This window comes from Cervus canadensis, chromosome 4 (assembly GCF_019320065.1).
Source record: "Cervus canadensis isolate Bull #8, Minnesota chromosome 4, ASM1932006v1, whole genome shotgun sequence".
Classification (NCBI taxonomy): domain Eukaryota; kingdom Metazoa; phylum Chordata; class Mammalia; order Artiodactyla; family Cervidae; genus Cervus; species Cervus canadensis.
Window position 1 is genome coordinate 40,149,237 of NC_057389.1, and position 18,815 is coordinate 40,168,051.

At 48.5% G+C, this 18,815-nt stretch overlaps 1 protein-coding gene across 1 annotated transcript; it reads right to left on the bottom strand.

Annotated features, from left to right (window-relative positions):
* Positions 1-47: 47 nt before the first annotated feature.
* On the bottom strand, positions 48-18,373 carry NIPAL4 (NIPA like domain containing 4). The gene is made up of 6 exons (XM_043464853.1): positions 18,059-18,373; positions 14,607-14,846; positions 10,478-10,534; positions 8,234-8,324; positions 4,147-4,307; positions 48-2,756 (listed from the first exon to the last, which is right to left on the bottom strand). Exons 1-6 carry the CDS (start codon positions 18,093-18,095, stop codon positions 2,128-2,130), a joined length of 1,215 nt encoding a protein of 404 aa, XP_043320788.1. The 5' UTR covers positions 18,096-18,373; the 3' UTR covers positions 48-2,127.
* Between the last annotated feature and the right edge of the window lie 442 nt (positions 18,374-18,815).

Below are 18,815 nucleotides of genomic sequence, written 5' to 3' on the forward strand. Positions count from 1 at the left end.
GAACCAGTTTAATTGTTCCATGTCCAAGGAGGGCCGAGATGTAAGCATCAAGTAAACACACTCAGAGGTCTTTATTACTGACCCCGCAGACCACACTCTCAGGGCCCTCAGATCATGGCCATTTTCAACATCCAATGGGTTGCATTGATTTTAGTTATAGAGAGAAATCCACAGTCATTCAAAATTGGAGCTTTGAGGCTGCAATGCGTGCAGAAAGCCAGTCTGTTCATTGGCACTCTAAGGCCAGCAGGAGTTTGGCCTGGGCTTGGCTGTGCTGAGGGCCCGGGACATAAACACAGGCACAGGTATGGAGTTACACAGGGGGGCTCTACACCATCTCGGGGGGCTGAAGACCAGGGCTTCCTTCTTGACAAATATACTGACTCCCTTACCTCCATATCAATGGTCCTTGAATCAACTGTCACATTCTTACTGCTGGAAAGAAGACGGGAAGGGAGATGATATTAATTCTCTCTCCAGCTGCTCTTGGTTTTTTGACTGCCTCCAGCCATATGTGGGGGGACCACGGGCAGTCCCCAAAGCAGGTGGTGGAACAGCAGTTGTGACACACCTCCTCCTAGGGTGGGCAGCTCATCAGTAGAGTGGGGACTTGGTGGCAATCTGGTCCATGGCCAGAATGACACCCTGTACCTAGCTTACACCCCCAACTTGGTCACTGAAGTTCAAAGCTGATCCCATTGGCCAAGCCTCTAAGGCTTCAGCCCAGAAGTTACCCAGAGGAGACGTCCCTGGCAGCCCAGTGGTTAAGACTCTGAGCTTCCACTGCAGAAGGGGACTTCCCTGTGGTCCAGTGGTTAAGACTCCGTGCTTCCACTGCAACGGGCATGGGTTCAATCCCTGGTCTGGGAACTAAGCTCCTGCATGCTGCATTTCAAAAAAAACACACACACACCCAGAGGTTACCTTTCCCACCGGGGTTCTTGGTCGGCCACCAGAGTAAACACAGGTTAGCCCCTGGTTTCCAGAGAGCTTGTGTCTGCTCTCTGCCAAATTCTGACTCTGCTCCTCACTCTTCTCCCTGTCTCCCCAAATCATATTGTGGTTTACTCCTTGAGGAAAAGGAAAGTGCATTCTACTCAACAACCAGGCTACTTTTAAGAATGGTGCAACTGTTATTCTCTTAGAGTGAGGCAGAATGAAACTCTGGGCTTGGCCAGCACAGTTCGGCTGGGAAGCACCCTTTGTTGTGGTGGTGGTTGTGTTGTCTTGAGTTCTTGGACAACCACCTGAATGTCTCTGTGACCAACTCCTTGGGGTGCATCTAGAGAGGGAAGGGGCCTTTCCAGGTGGCACTAGCAGTAAAGAACCTGCCTGCCAATGCAGGAGACATGAGACACGAGTTCAATACCTGGGTCAGGAAGATCCCTTGGAGGAGGGCACAGCAACCCACTCCAGTATTTTTGCCTGGAGAATCCCATGGACAGAGGAGCGGGGTTGCAAGAGTCTGAGCACAGAGGGAAGGGTAGGGGTGGGGTGGATGGAAGCAGATGCTAAGCTCCAGGCTGGCTGCTCTGGGAATGGGGCTGGTGGCAGGGTTTCCCTGAGACATCAGGCGGCTTTCACAGTAAGAAGGTCAGCTGAGGTCTTGTTTCCGTCCCCGAAGATGAGGTGGCAACAGCAACAAGACATTTGACGAGAGTTGTGTGTCTATTAGTTCTGGATGGGGGGCATGGTGAGTTGCTCTCTGGGCCTCGGGGAGCCAGGTGCACTTCAGCCTTGGACTCGGGATCAGTGAGTCAGTCTCAGGAGGAGAACTTCCTTATGACAGACGTTTCAGGGAAGTTCCTGGCTTGCGCTACATTCAATGGGTCAAATCTGGTCTTCTTCCCCACAACACAGAGGAAACAAGTGGGAAGGGAGGTCCAGGGGACCTGCTGGCACCAATAAAGTAGGGTATTTGGTCACTGAGGCTGTTTCCAGGAACTTATACCACCACTGCTCATTGAGTAGGGATTTTCCTCCTGGAAACAGCGATGAGGTATAAATGAAAGTCTCAAGAAAAGAGCCTATTGGTAAGAGTTGTGTTGGAAGTAACCCAGGTGGCTCTGAAATCAAGCAGTCAGGCTGTACCATGGGGCTCATCCTCTCACTTCTCTACTTCAGGCTTTACGAATGGGCTGTAAACACTTTGGGCTTCTCTTCTGGTGATGGGGTGCTGGAGAGTTCCATGTTGTCCACCAGGACATTCTTGTCTCCAAGTCTAATGACAGTGGGCTCTGGGGCAGGAGTGGCAGGTGGGTTTTTGTGCATGTGGGGCAGGCTGCTCTGGCTGATGTCCAGGTCTTTGAAAGCATGAAGCATGAATACACCCAGGATGATGGTGACAAAGCCACAGAGGGTGCCCACGATGTCCACGGCCGACATCCTGTACCACTCCTTGAAGAGGATGATGGAGGAGGTCATCACTGTCGTGGTGAAGAACACGTAGTAGATGGGGAACACCAGGGAGGTATTGAAGATGTCCAGCGCCCTGTTGAGGAAGTTGACCTGAGTGCTGATCGAAAGCGCCAGCATGAGGGACAGGATGTAGGGGAGAGGGTGCCGCACAACTGGGAGCCCCTGGAAGAAGTTCTTAATGGTGATGCCCAGACCCTTGCTGGCGGACACAGAGAAGGCCCCAATCACAGAGCAGATGATGATGTAGATGAGGATGTTCCTTTGTCCATAACGTGGGGCGACGACGAAGATGAGGATGAGGCAGGACACCAGCAGAAACACAGCGAACACGATGTACCCTTTGTGGGGGAGGGAGAGAGAGGACCTGAGCTGGGAGGATGCCATCAGCATCTAGAGCTTACCCCCCACCATGGCAGCGGGATGTCACATTAAGAATCTGGGCTCTGGAGGACTTCCCTGGCAGTCTAGTGGTTAAGACTCTGCACCTGCAATGCAAGGGGTGTGGGTTTATCCCTGGTCGGGAAACTAAGTCTCTTCAGTTGTGTCTGACTCTGCGACCCTGTGGACCATAGCCCACCAGGCTCCTTGGTCCATGGGATTCTCCAGGCAAGGATACTGGAGTGGGTTGCTATGCCCTCCTTCAGGGGATCTTCCTGACCCAGAGATCAAACCCACATCTTTTGCATCTCCGGCATTGGCAGGCAGATTCTTTACCACTAGCACCACCTGGGAAGCCTTTTCATGCTATGCATGCTAAGTTGCTTCAGTTGTGTCTGACTCTTTGTGACCCTACCGGGCTCCTCTGTCCATGGGATTCTCAAGGCAAGAATACTGGAGTGGGTTGCTGTGCCCTCCTCCAGGGGATCTTCCCTTCCAAGGGATTGAACCCAGGTCTCTTATGTCTCCTGCATTGGCAGGCAGATTCTTTACCACTAGTGCCACCTGGGAAGCTCGTCTTGTGGCATGGCCAAATAAAAATAAGTAAAAATAAAAAGACAAATAAATCTGTGTTGTTAAAAAAGGAAATCTAGGCTCTGGAACCAAACATGGGTTCTGGTACCAGCAACACAACTTTTTAATAACTTGTACAAGTTATTCATTAAACCCCCAAGATCTCAGTTTCCTCTTTGTAAAATAGGAATAATAATAGGACCTTCCCTATAGGAGCTTTTTTTTGTGAGATTAAGTGAGATAATATACTCAATTGACTGACTTCCCCCTCCCATTCATATGCTGAAACCTAATCCCTAATGTGACAGTATTTGGAGGTGAGGGTTTCGAGAGGTGATTAAGTCATAAGGGTAGAGCCCTCATGAAGGGATTAGTGGCCCTTCTAAAGGGGACTCCAGAGAGCTCCCCTGTCCCTTCCACCAGGTGAGGACACAGATGTCTATGAACAAAACTATAGGGCTTTATCAAGGACTTGATGATGGCTTCCAGAACTGTGAAAAATATCTGTTGTTTATAAGCCACCCAGTCTATGATATTTGAACTAAGACAATGCAAACAAAGCATTTAGAACAGTACCCATCACATAATAAAGAGCATCAATACCTACCAGAGTGGGACCCTGTAAACGAGCCTTAGTACCAGCCCATCAGTTTTCTTCCCCAAACTCGCTTCCTCCTCCTCCTTCAGGTGGCAGCACCTGAGATGGCCATAACCCAGTCAGCCCCTCCCCAGGGTTCACCCCCAGCGCTTTCCTGCTCAAGGGGAGTCGGAACCTACCTGTGTCTTTCATCTTGGCAGCCATCTCCATGATGGTGCTGATCTTCTCTTCCTCGGGGGCGTGGATCACCATCACTGTGCTACCAGCCACGCAGATCACACAGCCCAGCTTCCCCAGGAGGTTCAGACTCTCCCCCAGGAAATATGAGGAAAAGATGGCACTGTGTGCAGAAGAGGAGAAAGGGCTCAGAGTAGCCAGGCTGGCCCCAGCATCCTGGAGAAAGGCCGGGTCTGAGCGAGGGCTCACTGCTCTCCCACGTGGGAGCTTTTCTGGACCCCTTGAAAATGTCTGAAATAAAAACTTATGGGAGGGCTACAGTGTAGGTTGGAGGAATTGCGGACAACAGCCACGTGAATTTCTTTCATTTTAGAGACGGAGAGTATCCCCAAACAGAAGAGTTGGAAGAGCCCTTCAAAGCACTCTTGTCTAACTTCCTACCCAATGAGCACATCTTCTGTAACACTGCAAACAAATGTTAAATGCTTTCAGCTTTGGCTTGTATATCTCTCATGGCAAACAGCTCACCCCTTCACAATGCAGATGAATCCATTGTAGGTTCATTCTATGAGGTACTACCCAAATGTGGTAATTTCTACTTGTCCCATATCTTATTCCTTGCAACATACGGAACAAATCCACTCCCTCTTCCATTTGTATATGCCAGTATAAACAACCATCATGACCATTACAGGCACTGTGTCTTGAGCACACTTTATCAGCATGCACTGCATGTGCAGTCGTGTCCAACTCTGTGACCCCACGGACTGTAGCCCACCAGGCTCCTCTGTCCATGGAATTTTCCAGGCAAGAATACTAGAGTGGGTTGCCATTTTCTACTCCAGGGGATCTTTCTGGTCCAAGGATCGAACCCATGTATCTTGCATCTCCTGCACTGGCATTATGCTAGGAACTTTCTATTTATTGCCTCACTAACATTTTATAACTCTGAGAAGTAAAAAATATACTTATGCCCACTTTATAGATGAGAAAATGAGTCCCATAGAAGCTTAAATGGTGGCAAGATCATACAACTGGTAAGAGACAAGCCAGAATTTGAGCTCAAATTCTAATTATAAAGCCTATGGTGTTTCCCTCTACATCTCACTGAGAAGAATTGTGACTTGAGTCTTTTCTGGGCAAAACACATCTAGTTCCTTGCTGTTCTTTGGTGATATGACTTTCATTCCTCCAAATGAGCTGGCAAATGAGGGAAGATGGGAGGGAAATGGGACAAGACAAGTATGATCACTGGGGCATGCTTCTGTTTCTTTACAAGGGTGGCATTACTTTAGGGTAAAAATTTGTTGGCTGACCTAAGGTCAGCCAGTAAGCTTGACGAGTCCTGCTTAAAAAGGTCAGGAAAGAGGAGACTGTTGTCTAAGCTCCTCTAAATGTCTCCCATCTCTCCTCTAAAACTACCAAAAGCATCTTACCCACGATTCCTTTTTACCAGCATTTGGTGGCCTTAGCAAAGGCAAGGGTCACAAAGTGAAGGGTTCCCTGCCTCTCCTAACTACCTGGAATGGGAATTTGTAAACTAACCAGATATGCAATAGTGGTATCACAGCTACATCAGCCAACTATGCAGTATGAGTCACGGCTCTATCTGGTTTTTGACTGTATAGATGTTGCAAGATTACCTTCAAGCTGGTAAAACAAAACAGGAAATTACAGGTATTGGGTGTGTTGGGCTGGCACCATGGTTAGGGCAACAATCAGAGCCAGCTTCAGATGGGACTCAGGACCCCCACAGAGGAGGGGTCTTATAGCTTGGTAGGAACAGGGCAATGGGAAGCACACACGTGTGATAGCAGTTATCTTTAAAATCATCAAACATTTTCCAGGAAACATGGCCTAGTGATTAAGCATCCAGACTCTGAAATTAGACTGCTTGGGAGGGAATCCTGGCTCAGTCTCCAGGGATCTGGGTGACCTTGGCCAAGATGCTTAACCTCTCTTGGCCTCAGGTCTCCCCTCCTTTCTAATTAGTAGGGATACTGTGAGGGTTAAACGTGGTACACTGGTAAGGAATTGCCTGCAATGCAGAAGACTCGGGCTCAATACCTGGTTTGGGAAGATCCCTGGAGAAAGAATAGGCTACCCACTCCAGTATTCTTCCCTGGAAAATTCCATGGGCAAACACTTTCTAACACCATACACAAAAATAAACTCAAAATGGATTAAAGATCTAAATGTAAGACCAGAAACTATAAAACTCCTAGAGATGAACACAGGCAAAACACTCTCCGACATAAATTACAGCAAGATCCTCTATGACCCACCTCCTAGAATATTGGAAATAAAAGCAAAAATTAAAAAATGGGGCCTAATTAAACTTAAAAGCTTTTGCACAACAAAGGAAACTATAAGCAAGGTGAAAAGACAACCTTCAGAATGGGAGAAAATAATAGCAAACAAAGAAACAGACAAAGGATTAATCTCAAAAATATACAAGCAACTCCTGCAGCTCAACTCCAGAAGAATAATTGACCCAATCAAAAAATGGGCCAAAGATCTAAACAGACATTTCTCCAAAGAAGACATACAGATGGCTAACAAACACATGAAAAGATGCTCAACATCACTCATTATCAGAGAAATGCAAATAAAAACCACAATGAGGTACCATTACATGCCAGTCAGAATGGCTGCTATCCAAAAGTCTACAAGCAATAAATGCTGGAGAGGCTGTGCAGAAAAGGGAACCCTCTTACACTGTTGGTGGGAATGCAAACTAGTACAGTCACTATGGAGAACAGTGTGGAGATTCCTTAAAAAACTGGAAATAGAACTGCTATATGACCCAGCAATCCCACTCCTGGGCATATACACCGAGGAAACCAGAACTGAAAGAGACACGTGTACCTCAGTGTTCATCACAGCACTGTTTATAATAGCCAGGACATGGAAGCAACCTAGATGCCCATCAGCAGACGAATGGATAAGAAAGCTTTGGTACATATACACAATGGAATATTACTCAGCCATTAAAAAGAATACATTTGAATCAGTTCTAATAAGATGGATAAAACTGGAGCCCACTATACAGAGTGAAGTAAGCCAGAAAGATAAACACCAATAGAGTATACTAACGCATATATATGGAATTTAGAAAGATGGTAATGAAAACCCTATATGCAAGACAGAAAAAGAGACACAGATGTATAGAACGAACTTTTGGACTCTATGGTAGAAGGTGAGGGTAGGATGATCTGAGAGAACAGCATCGAAACATGTATCTTATCAAATGTGAAGCAGATCCCCAGTCCAGGTTGGATGCATGAGACAAGTGCTTGGGGCTGGTGCACTGGGATGGCCCAGAGGGATGGGATGGGGAGGGAGGTGGGAGGGGGTATCGGGATGGGGAACACATGTAAATCCATGGCTGATTCATGTCAATGTATGGCAAAAACCACTACAATATTGTAAAGTAATTAGCCTCCAACTAATAAAAATACATGAAAAAAAAATTCCATGGGCAGAGGAGCCTGGCAGGCTACAATCCACAAGGTCACAAGAGTTGGACACAACTTACTGACTAAACAAGAACAACAAAAACCCTAAACACATGTTAGCCATGGTTCTTCTTCAGTGCCGATTCTGTACTATGCACTTTCTGTGCATTATCTCATGGAGGCCTTGAAGCAATGCCTTCAGGCAGGTATTATGAACATCCCCACTTGGGAGATGGGAAATTGATGCTTAGAGTAGTTAAGTGACCTGCCATGTATTATAACTACAAAGTGTCAGGGATAAGGTTAGAACTCAGGGACAGTTAATCTAGGGTTTGTACTTTCAATGTGTGTGCTGCTCCTACTATGGCAACAAAACCCTGACATGAGACCTTCAGCCTGGTGGCAGGGACAGCCCTTTCCCTGGATGGAGCTTGGCCTGCCCCTTCACTGCCCAGGCAGCCAAAGGGATGTTAGAACAACATGCAGCATGCAATCCCCAGTGTAGAGCCTCTTTCTGGGAGCTGGGACTGACCCAGGTCCCTGACTGCAAGTAGCAATTGACCCCATATGGCAGTTTCAGACATCAACTGAAAACATGAAGGAGTCAGAGAGAGCAGGAGAGGTGACTAACCTTATGAGGATACTCAGCGCTCCCAGAGGGGTGACGACTGTGGCAGGAGCGAACGCGTAGGCCCCGAAGTTGGCAACTTCCCCAGCAGCCACTAGGAAATGAAGGGAGAGAAGAGATCACCGTGGCTCTGATGCACCATCTCCAGCTCAAATGAATATGGGTGGAGATAGCTTCATTCGGTGTTCACCCCTTCACAGAATCCCAGACCAGCATTCATTAAATGAATATGGGTGGAGATAGCTTCATTCGGTGTTCACCCCTTCACAGAATCCCAGACCAGCATTCATTATAATCCCGATCCTTACGTTTTCTCCCTGCAAAATCTCATCTAAAGGTCAGGCCCAGCCCATCCTGACCAAATCCTCTCATTTTAAAGATAAGGAGGTAGCCTAGAGTCCAGGGTCACATGGCATCTTCTTGTTCTAGAGGTCTCTTGGCTTCTAGCCTAAGCACAGTTAAGGGTATCTCAGACCAATGATTGGTCTGTATGATTAAAGTAAGTTCTAAAAAGTGAGGCACCAAGGAGATCAAACCAGTCAATCCTAAAGGAAATCAACCCTGAATATTCATTGAAAGGACTGGTGCTGAAGCTGAAGCTCCAATACTTTGGCCACCTGATGCAAAGAGCCTACTCATTGGAAAACACCATGTTGCTGGAAAAGATTAAGGGGCAAAGAGGAGAAGGAAGCAACAGGATGAGATAGTTGGATGACATCATTGACTCAATGGACATGAACCTGAGCAAACTCTGGGAGATGGTGAGGACAGAGAAGCCTGGCATGCTGTTGTCTCTGGGGTCGCAAAGAGTCGGACATGACTTAGTGACTGAACAACAACAACTAGAAAGTGTTAATTATCAAATAAGGAAACAGCCACAGTCATCAATTCTCCAGGTACCAAATGGTCTATGGAGCTGTCTTTCCCAGTGTAGTTGTGGATAGTCTAGGCTGACAGGCAGGTGGTTAGACAGATATTCCTAAAGGGTCTTCTTCTCCCCACATGAGTTTTCAGTCTGAAGACTCCTGTCACTCTGCTCATAGAGAATGACCTGGGTCTGCCCTTTGAAAGCAGGTAATGAATGTGATAACTCTGGCTAAGACAGGGATTAAAACCTGACTTCAGTTCAGTTGCTCAGTCATGTCCGTCTCTTTGCGACCGCATGAACCACAGCATGCCAGGCCTCCCTGTCCATCACTAACTCCTGGAGTCTACCCAAACCCATGTCCATCGAGTCGGTGATGCCATCCAACTGTCTCATCCTCTGTCATCCCCTTCTCTTCCTGCCCTCAATCTTTCCCAACATCAGGGTCTTTTCAAATGAGTCAGCTCTTTGCATCAGGTGGCCAAAGTATTGGAGTTTCAGCTTCAGCATCAGTCCCTCCAATGAACACCCAGGACTGATCTCCTTTAGGATGGACTGGTTGGATCTCCTTGCAGCCCAAGGGACTCTCAAGGGTCTTCAACACCACAGTTCAAAAGCATCAATTCTTTGGCACTCAGCTTTCTTTATAGTCCAACTCTCACATCCATACATGACCAATGGAAAAACCATAGCCTTGACTAAGGGGATTATAAACAGAAAGCTCACTACTTCTCCATCCAACCCAAAAAATTAGGGTTTGAAAGCCAGAAAGGGTGGTGGAAAGTGGGGGGAATGTGTGAACGTGCAAGTTTGGACAAACCTTAGGTGGCAGACCAGTCACATCCTAAGTGAGACAACAACTGCTTGTGAAATGGGACAGCTGACTTAGGAGTCCCGGGCTGTGCCCTGTAGGAGTCTGGGAGACTCTGACAGGCAGTCATAGCTCCCTGCCTTTCAGGGGAAGTTGAAAAATTATACATTTATCATTACCAGTTCTGTACAAACCTCTCTGGGGACAGATGCTTTGTGGATGAAAGACTGACTGTGGATGGAGAAAGTATCCTGAGACGCCAGGTAAAATGTTCTACCTGCAAAGACTATCAAGGTTTCCCCCCCTAGAAATCTGGCCCTTGGATGCATATTTTGCACAATAGAGACATCTATTCCTTCTTTCATCTCTGCCTCTATCATCAATAGGGTACTGTCCTTAGTAGCAAAGAATATCCACTCACCAGGGACTTCTCTGGTGGTCCAGTGCCTAAGACATTGAGTTCCCAAAGCACGGGGCCTAGGTTTGACACGTTTGGGGAATGAAGGTTCTGTGTACTGCAACTAAGACCTGGTACAGCCAAAAGAGAGAGAGAGAGAAAGAACCTACTTACTCGTGAGAAATCCAGCCCACCACATTGAGTCCTTCAAGTAGCCGTAGCCTCCATCCACTGTAGAAAGCAATGGGAACTAAGTTAGAGGTTGGTCACACTTTGCCAGGACCTTTCCTTCCCTCCCTTCACTCCCCAGTTTCTAAAGGTTCAGTACACGTCAGCTGTGGTGCATCCTCCAGGCTTCCTTCTGGGCCCTCTCCTGGGCAAGTGCATCCTTTCCAAAGTTTTAAATTCCATCTGGATGCTCATGTCTCTAGTTCATGTATGCATCCTGATCCTTTCTTCTGAGCCCTGATGTGTATCCGGTTGCTTACTCGACAACTCTTGGGTCTGTCACAGGTATCTCAAACTCTATCCTAAATGGAACTCTTGATTTTAAAATGCTCCCACCCACCAAATGAGGGCTTCCCAGTTTGCTCAATGGCAAAGAACCCACTTGTGACGAAGGAGATGCAGGTTCGATCCTTGGGTTGGGAAGATCCCCTGGAGAAGTAAATGGCAACCCACTCCAATATTCTTGCCTGGGAAATCCCATGGACAGAAGAGCCAGGTGGGCTACAGTCCATATAGTCGCAAGAGTTGACAAGACTTAGCAACCAAAACAACAATAACCCGCCAAATGAAACTCAGTAAGGGGCATCTCTGTGTATCTAGTTGCTTGATCCAGAAACCAGGGAATCACACTGGCCCCTCCCACTACTCCATAGTCTGCATCCAGTCCATCCTGTGCATCTGTCTCCGAAAAGCGTCTACACTGTCCACTCCACTGCTACCACCCAGCTCCCAGGCAATATTACTTCTGGCCTGGGTGGAGGCAACCACCTCCTAGGATTCCTCCAGCTCAATGCTGTCCCTTTATAATCCATCCCTTTCATAGTAGCCAGGGGTTTTTAACAATTATGTCACTCCTCAGCTTAGAGCTGGCCAGTGGCTTCAAAATACTCTTAGGATAAAGACCAGAACTCCTAACAAGCTTGATTCTAGTTCTGACCCTGCTCACCTCTCCAAAGGCATCTCCCACCATTCTTCTTACTATAGTCTAGCCACTCCGGCTGTCTTTGCATTCTTCAGAAATGATGAGTTTGTTTTGGCCTTAAGGGCTTTGTGTGTGTTTTTCCGTGTTCAGAATAGTCTTCTTAACAATACTTGCCTGTATCTTTACTTACTCTACAGGTATCCGCTTGAATGTTGCTTCCCCTAAAATGCCCTCCCTTAGGTTTTTCTCTCATCACACTCAGTTCTTCTCCTCAGTGACACTGTCTATAATTTGATCTATTTATTTTCTGGCATTTCCCCTACTAAAATGGAAGCTCCACGAAGCCAAGAATTGTGTCTGCTTTGGTCACATGATGGACTCAGAGCCTGGCACACAGTCAAAACTCAAGGTTAACGATGAGGAAGAGGAGAAGGAGGATGGGTTTTAGACAGTTTTGTCTAAAACTTGAATGTGGTTTTTTGTAAATACCCATTTTTTCTAAGATAGCCCTTAGCTTTAATCAGGTTCTTAAAGGAGTCAGAATCTCTCATAAAAGCTAAGAGCTCTGAGAGCATTTTATTGAGTTGAAATCTCAGAAGCTATCGAAATAGCAGATTAAAAAAAAAAACAAAACAAACTCATTCCAGGAAAGCTGCCTTTCTGAATGATCAATGATACTTGCCCTGCTCTCTCCTGAGTGCAAGCAGCTGTTTTTCTAGGACTTTAGGAGGTCTCCGGCCTTTGGAACACTTGTCTGGAAGTAGAGATAGATAGAGCAGCAATGACTACTGACCCCGACTTTATCCCCAAACCTCATAGCTCTCCATTTTTAGAGCACAACTGAATCGAGTCCTGGGTATCCAGCTGTGTGGCAGGCCCTCCCACTTAGATCACAGGAATACTAATACTAGTGCTTAGTCGATGCCACGCATCTCTCTAAACACACTCCACAACATATCTCCACAACAGTCCTTTAGCCTGGACCATTCCTATCCCTAGTCTGTCAGACGAGGAAGCTGAGGCACAGAAAAATGAGTTTTCTTGCCCAGGATCACATCACCAGGAACCAAGGAGCTATAGTTGGTACTCAAGGAGTCTGCTTCCAAAGCTCAGTGTCAAGCAGAACATTAAATTGGACACGTCCAAACCTGAACACATCATCTTCCTATAAACCTGCTCCTCCTGAATCCCTTATCTCAGAAAATAGCACCATCATCTTCCATTTGCTCAAATCGGAGAGTTCTGAGTCATCCTGACTCACTTTTTCACCCTCCCTTTCGAGTCAGGCACCATCGAACTCAGTACCTTCTACCTTCAAAGACTATCCCTGGACTCCACCACTTGTCTCCATCCCCACCGCAGTTTCCTTGCCCAAGTTCTGTTGTTTTTCTCCCCTAACTTGTCTCTTAGCCTCCAGTCTTACCCCCAAATCCCGTTTACACCCAGAAGCTAGGGGTCTTTTCAAATCATAAATCGAACTACATCATTTATGCCTGCTTAAAACTTCCGTCACTTGCAATTACACTTAAACCCTGGAGCCTAGTTTACAAGACCTTTCATGAGCTGGCCCTCACCCCATCCCTTATGCCTCCATGCTCCAGCCATCCTGTGATACTTGCAACTTCTAATATCAATCACACTTTCTTACCCCGGGCCTTTCTTTGTACATGCTGTTTTTCTGCCTGGAATTCTACATCTTTCTCTTTTCCCACCGTGTTATCTCCATGTCATATAGTCTCAGCTCCTCAAATTAGCCTTTACAGAAAACCTCCCCTACCCTCCAAGCCTAAGATTTACATGCCCCTCCAAAATATTGCCATCAGTTCAGATCAGTTGCTCAATTGTGTCTGATTCTTTGTGACCCCATGGACTGCAGGACTCCAGGCTTCCCTGACCATCACCAACTCCCAGAGCTTGCTTAAACTCATGTCCATCAAGTTGGTGATACCATCCAACAATCTCATCCTCTGTCATCCCCTTCTCCTCCTGCCTTCAATTTTTCCTAATATTAGGGTCTTTTCCAGTGAGTCAGTTCTTCACATCAGGTGGCCAAAGTATTGGAGCTTCAGCTTCGGCATCAGTCCTTCCAATGAATATTCAGGACTGATCTCCTTTAGGATGGACTGGTTTGATCTCCTTGCAGTCCAAGGGACTCTCAAGAGTCTTCTCCAACACCACAGTTCAAAAGCATCAATTCTTTGGCATTCAGCTTTGTTTATGATCCAACTGTCACATCCATATATGACTACTGGAAAAACCATTTTCCCCATGATAGCATTTTCCCCATGATAGCACTTAACATGCTACAGAACAATTGCTCATTGACTTGCCTATCTCCCTCACTCAGCCCAATGACCCGTAAGGGCACTGTGTCCCCGGGTCTAGCATGACACCTGACACACAGTAGGGACATAATGAATGATGTCCCTAAATGGAGAGATTCTTTTACATAGGATTCCTTTTCTCAACAACTGTTTCATGGATACACATCTTATTTTCCAAACAAGCAAATCCCAGTGGACAGAGACTCAGTAATTCTTTTGTAGCCTATAGAGGAGCTCAGATTGATAGTAAGTGAGGATACATTACTGTCTGACACTGTTATGGGCAGAAGTTTTATATTTCCATTTTTTATGGAAGTTACGACTTGCCTACAATGACACAACTGGTAAGAAATAAAACCAGGGGACTTCTTTGGTGGTCTAGTGGCTAAGATTCCATGCTCCCAATGTAGGGAGCCTGTGTTTGATTCCTGGTCAGGGAACTAGATCCCACATGCCATAACTAAGAGTTCTCATGCCACAGATATAGATCCCGCGTATAGATCAAAGATCCCGAGTGCCGAAACTAAGACCTGGGGCAGCCAAAAACAAAAAATGGAACTAGACATGGGGTTTCTTAGTCTTAGCCCTGGGACTTTTCCCTGTCTTCACCCCAATTAACTGATCATGTAGTTCTCATGAACTACTGGATTATAAAGGAGGGTCTCCTGCTGTTGGAGGAGATTCCCAATGGGACTGACAACAAACCTTTTGTGCCCATCTAGGACCAACTCGCAAGCTGCTCCAGTGGGCCCATGAATAGAGGCTCACAGGGCTGGCTGAGGGCTCGCCACCCAACACCCCATCCGCACCTGCCCCCTCAGGAGCCTACCAGCCCGCGTGGCACCCGAGGCCACCAGTCGCTGTAGGCCCTTCTTCTTGAGGATGACGCTGCTGCCGACGAGGAAGCTGGACAGGATGGCCAGCCCCAGACCGACGTAGAAGCTGTAGTTCTTCCTGAACCTCTCCTGCCAGCTGTCGGAGGTGACATTGCTGGGCACCTCGGGCTGGAGGTCACTGACGATCTGGCACAGGACTCTTTGGGAGGAGCAGTACAGGCTGATCAGGGAACCTGGGAAGAGCATGGTGAGAGAGTCAGGTGGGGACATGTGCATGCTTTAGAAGCACTAGGACTGGCCACTGTTTCAGACTCCACCCTTCAGCTACTGCCGCATTTCATCCACATCCCGGGCTCCAAACTAAAAAGGAACAGTTAAGGTTCACGGAGTGCTTACTCCAGACAAGGGACTTTATGAACTCATCAAGTCCCTCCAACCACATGTCAGGTAAGCACTGTCTTTGATTCTCATTCCATAGATGTGGAGATGGAGGCCATGAGAGGTCAGGAACCTTGCCTAAGAACACAGGCTGTCTGACTCTTGAGCTCCAGCACCTCATCATTAAGCCAGAAAGGTGCTCCCACACACCAAACAGGGGTCCCCCCAGCTCTCAGGCATCACTGAATCCAACCTCCTAGCCTCCACAGGAAACATCTCTCACCCTCCGGGCACAGAGGCCTCCAACAGCTCAGGAGCACACATACTCTCCCCTTCCAGAGGCTTCTTCACTTACATATACTTAACTCCAGCCACAGCAGGGAGTCCCTACAAGTAACAGGAGGGAGTGAGGCTGGAGTGCACAGCCCCTCTGAGGCCTGAAGGTGATGAAATACCAGCACCTTTGTCTATGAGAACCAACCATCCCAGGTCTTACTTCGAAGACTTCTCATGCGCATGGTCAGTGGCTGGGGCCTCCTTCAGGCCTCAGAGGAACCAGGGTCCCTGCCATCCCACACAGGCTTTGTCTAGGCTCTCTTTCCAAGTCCCCGAGTCTGCAAGAGTCATCAGTTCTCATGCCCTTCAGCCAGCACACTCTTGCTGGTTCTTCTGGCCCAAACAGCAAGGACAAGAGGACAAACCTGGGCATGAGGGGCAGACCCTTAGTCAGTAGAATGAAGCTGCTCAGGTTCAAGAAATCAGTAGAAAACACAGGCTGGGACTCACAGGGCCCACTGCTCCAGGACTTTCCAGGAGCATCCTTGTCATAGAAATGGCACAGTGATGGTGTCCAGGGTTTTACCTGAAGAAACTGGGGCCCTGACAAGCTCAGTAACCTGGGGTTACATTGTTGATAAGCAGTTAAACCAGAATTATTTCTCAAGTGCATAGAATGCCAAAGCCCATGCTCTTGGTCACTACATACCCTCCACAAAGCAGGCGGCAAGGGGGCTGGGTTCCACTTAGCCTCTTGAAGGTTATCTTAAAATATGAACTCACTGCTAACATTTAAAAATCAGGAGATTTCCCACAAAAACTCCACTTCAGGGCTGCCTTTGCTTACTTTGCTGGGTACACTCTCACACAGGTGACCGCTGGCCGCAGCTCAGCAAGGGTTTTTGCCCCTAGATAGGACACAATCTTTCCGATTCCCCAGAGTCCAGACCCAGCTCTCTTCAGTCATTGCTGTTATGTTCTCAGCCCTTTGAAACATCTGAATTTGTGACTTTTGGTGGTAGAAGGTCTTTTACAAACTGTGTGTTACAAAGACCCAAGCTCCCATGCCAAGGATATAAGGCTGGGCCTGGCACTTCTCCTCAGGCCAAGCCAGACCTCTGGGCCTGCACTGGAAGAGCCTCAGTGCCCAAAAGGTGAGGCAGCTTTAGCTCTGGCACATCTGGAGCACAGAGTGGCATTTCAGTGGAACAAAGTAAGGGCAATGTTGAACTCTCTTCCACAGCATAGAAAGCATGGAATAGCAGCAGACCATCTAACCTTCTTTCTTCTCAGCTGGGAAAACGGAGGCTCTGAGATGGGGAAGGATTTGCTTGAGTCTCACAAAAGCCTGGAGGCAGAACTGGGTCTGGAACCCAGCAGGAGACACCCAGGCATCTTCTGCAGTGGGAGACCTCTCTTCCCCACACCTGTGTCACAATCCAGAGAAGAGGAGACGAGAAACCATCTGAGTCCTTAATCAGACTTGTCCTGACTGCTCACTCCTGTTCCTCAACTTGGACAGGAGTCAAGTCCTGGGAGTTCCCTGAGCTCAGGAAAAGAGCCAGAGCTAGGAGGATGCCGGCCAAGGAAGGCAACTCCCCAGAGAAGTTGAAGCCCATCCCCATGCCCTTCCCCTGCCCTCCTGAAGGTACATTTCCAGCAGGTGGAGCCAAAGGGTGGACTTGGCAGTTTGGGGGAGGCCTGAGGAGCCAAGGAGCTTAGTGCCCTCCATCAAGTCAAGTCTTCCCATAGGGGTGAAAAGAAAAGGGGGGCGGGGGGAAGGCTGAGGGCCAAAAGGAACTCAATCCTGAGGAGGATGCGCCGCTGACAAATGGATGCTGGGTCAGATGATCCCTACTTCTCCCCTAGAATATGCTAGGACGGGAAAGTATCCCCAGGGGAAGGTGAGGCTGAAAATGTTGTTGTTCAGAAAACCAAAGACAGCTAACACCCAACAGGCCTGTTTTGAAATCTTCACTGGAGAAGAGAAGTTAGAAAAACAGGGATATTCCACAGGCTGCAAAACCAAGAGAGGTAGAAAAATGGAGATATGCCAGAAAATGGGGTGAGCACAGTGGTGTGAGCACCGGTTTTAGAATTCAAGAGCCCTGGTTTTATATTCCATATCCTCACTGTATTACTTTGAGCAAGAACATCGGACTTTTCAGAGCCTCAACTTCTGTCTGTCTCTGGAATGATGACAAAAGTGGTAATATCTACCTGCCTTCTAGAGCTGTGTTAAGGATTAGTTGGGATAATACAAGTGAAGAGCGTAGTCCACTCCCCAGGTTCATAACTCGAGCATGAGGCTCAGCATCTTTCCTTTTCCTTTCCCGGGTTGTTCCTTCCCTCTTTTTCCTAAAAGGTGGATATGGGTTTGGGGGTGGTGGGGCTCTGTGCCCACTCCCCTATCTCTGGTGAGCCCCAGGGAGACAGGCCTGGGCAGGTACTAATATCCAAAGCAACTACACATAAAAGAAACCCCGACACCCTCCCCTCAATCCTTTAGATGGACCGGCTCCAAACAATCAAGCCACGCCTCCTTCTCCCACTCCCCCTTCACCCCCTCCCCGCCCCCCAGGTCCAAAGAGGGGGAAAGTCAGCCAGAATCCTGCTCCTTCTCAAGACGGGCCTGAGAACCAGGTGGGGGGACAAGTGAGGACCCCCTGCCCCGTTTGGGGTCCCCTAGCAGGAGAGGACGCGGAAGAAAGGAGCAGCGCGACGGGAAGGCAAAGCGCAGGATGCATCGGGTCCCCGCCGGCCCCCGCCGGCCCCCGCCGGCCCCACGCACCGTTCTCGCAGCTGCTGTTGCTGGCCGGCAGCTCCATGGGGCTCTGGGCACACGCACCGACTCACGGGCTGCCGGCGCCCCGGCTTCCCGGCTCCGGAGCAGGTGGCTGAGAACTGTCCCAGCGTGGCCGGGGTGCGAGGAGCCGCTGGGGTCGGGACCGGGGGTGGGGAGAATGACGCGCCCCAGAGGGGGAGGGTCCCCGGGGAGGAGCCACCCGGCCTCTTGGGCAACTCCGCCGGCCGGGGGCTCTGTGCTCGAGCTGCGCGCGGAGGGGTGCATGCCCTCCTGGGGTGTGAAGGCTGCCTGGCACACTGCGAGGGATCACCACCGCACACCACAGCGTGCGAGAGGGCGGGCCCCCGGGCGCCGCCCCGCCGCGCGATGCCAGACGACACCCAGTTCCGTCCCCGATGACACAGTCGATGGACTGCAGCGTGGCTGCAGAGGGAGCAATTTTCTGGCCGAGGTGGAAGTGGGAATGTGGGGGTGGAAACGGGGGCTCTGCTGCTAGCTGCAGCCCTCTCGGGCCAGGGGTGTCTGGGATCCTGGGTTTTTTTTCCCTTTCTGCCTGCCTTCCCGCCTCCCTGCCTTATTCATTCATTCAACCTACATCTGATCAGCACGGGGACACTAATAGGTAACAGGCAAACAAAGTAGGTACTCAACAAATGGTCCATACATATATGTGGAATGAATGAGGGGTGGAAAATTTGTAAACTGAATGAGAGAGGGAAATGAAATGCTTAGAGATCAAAAT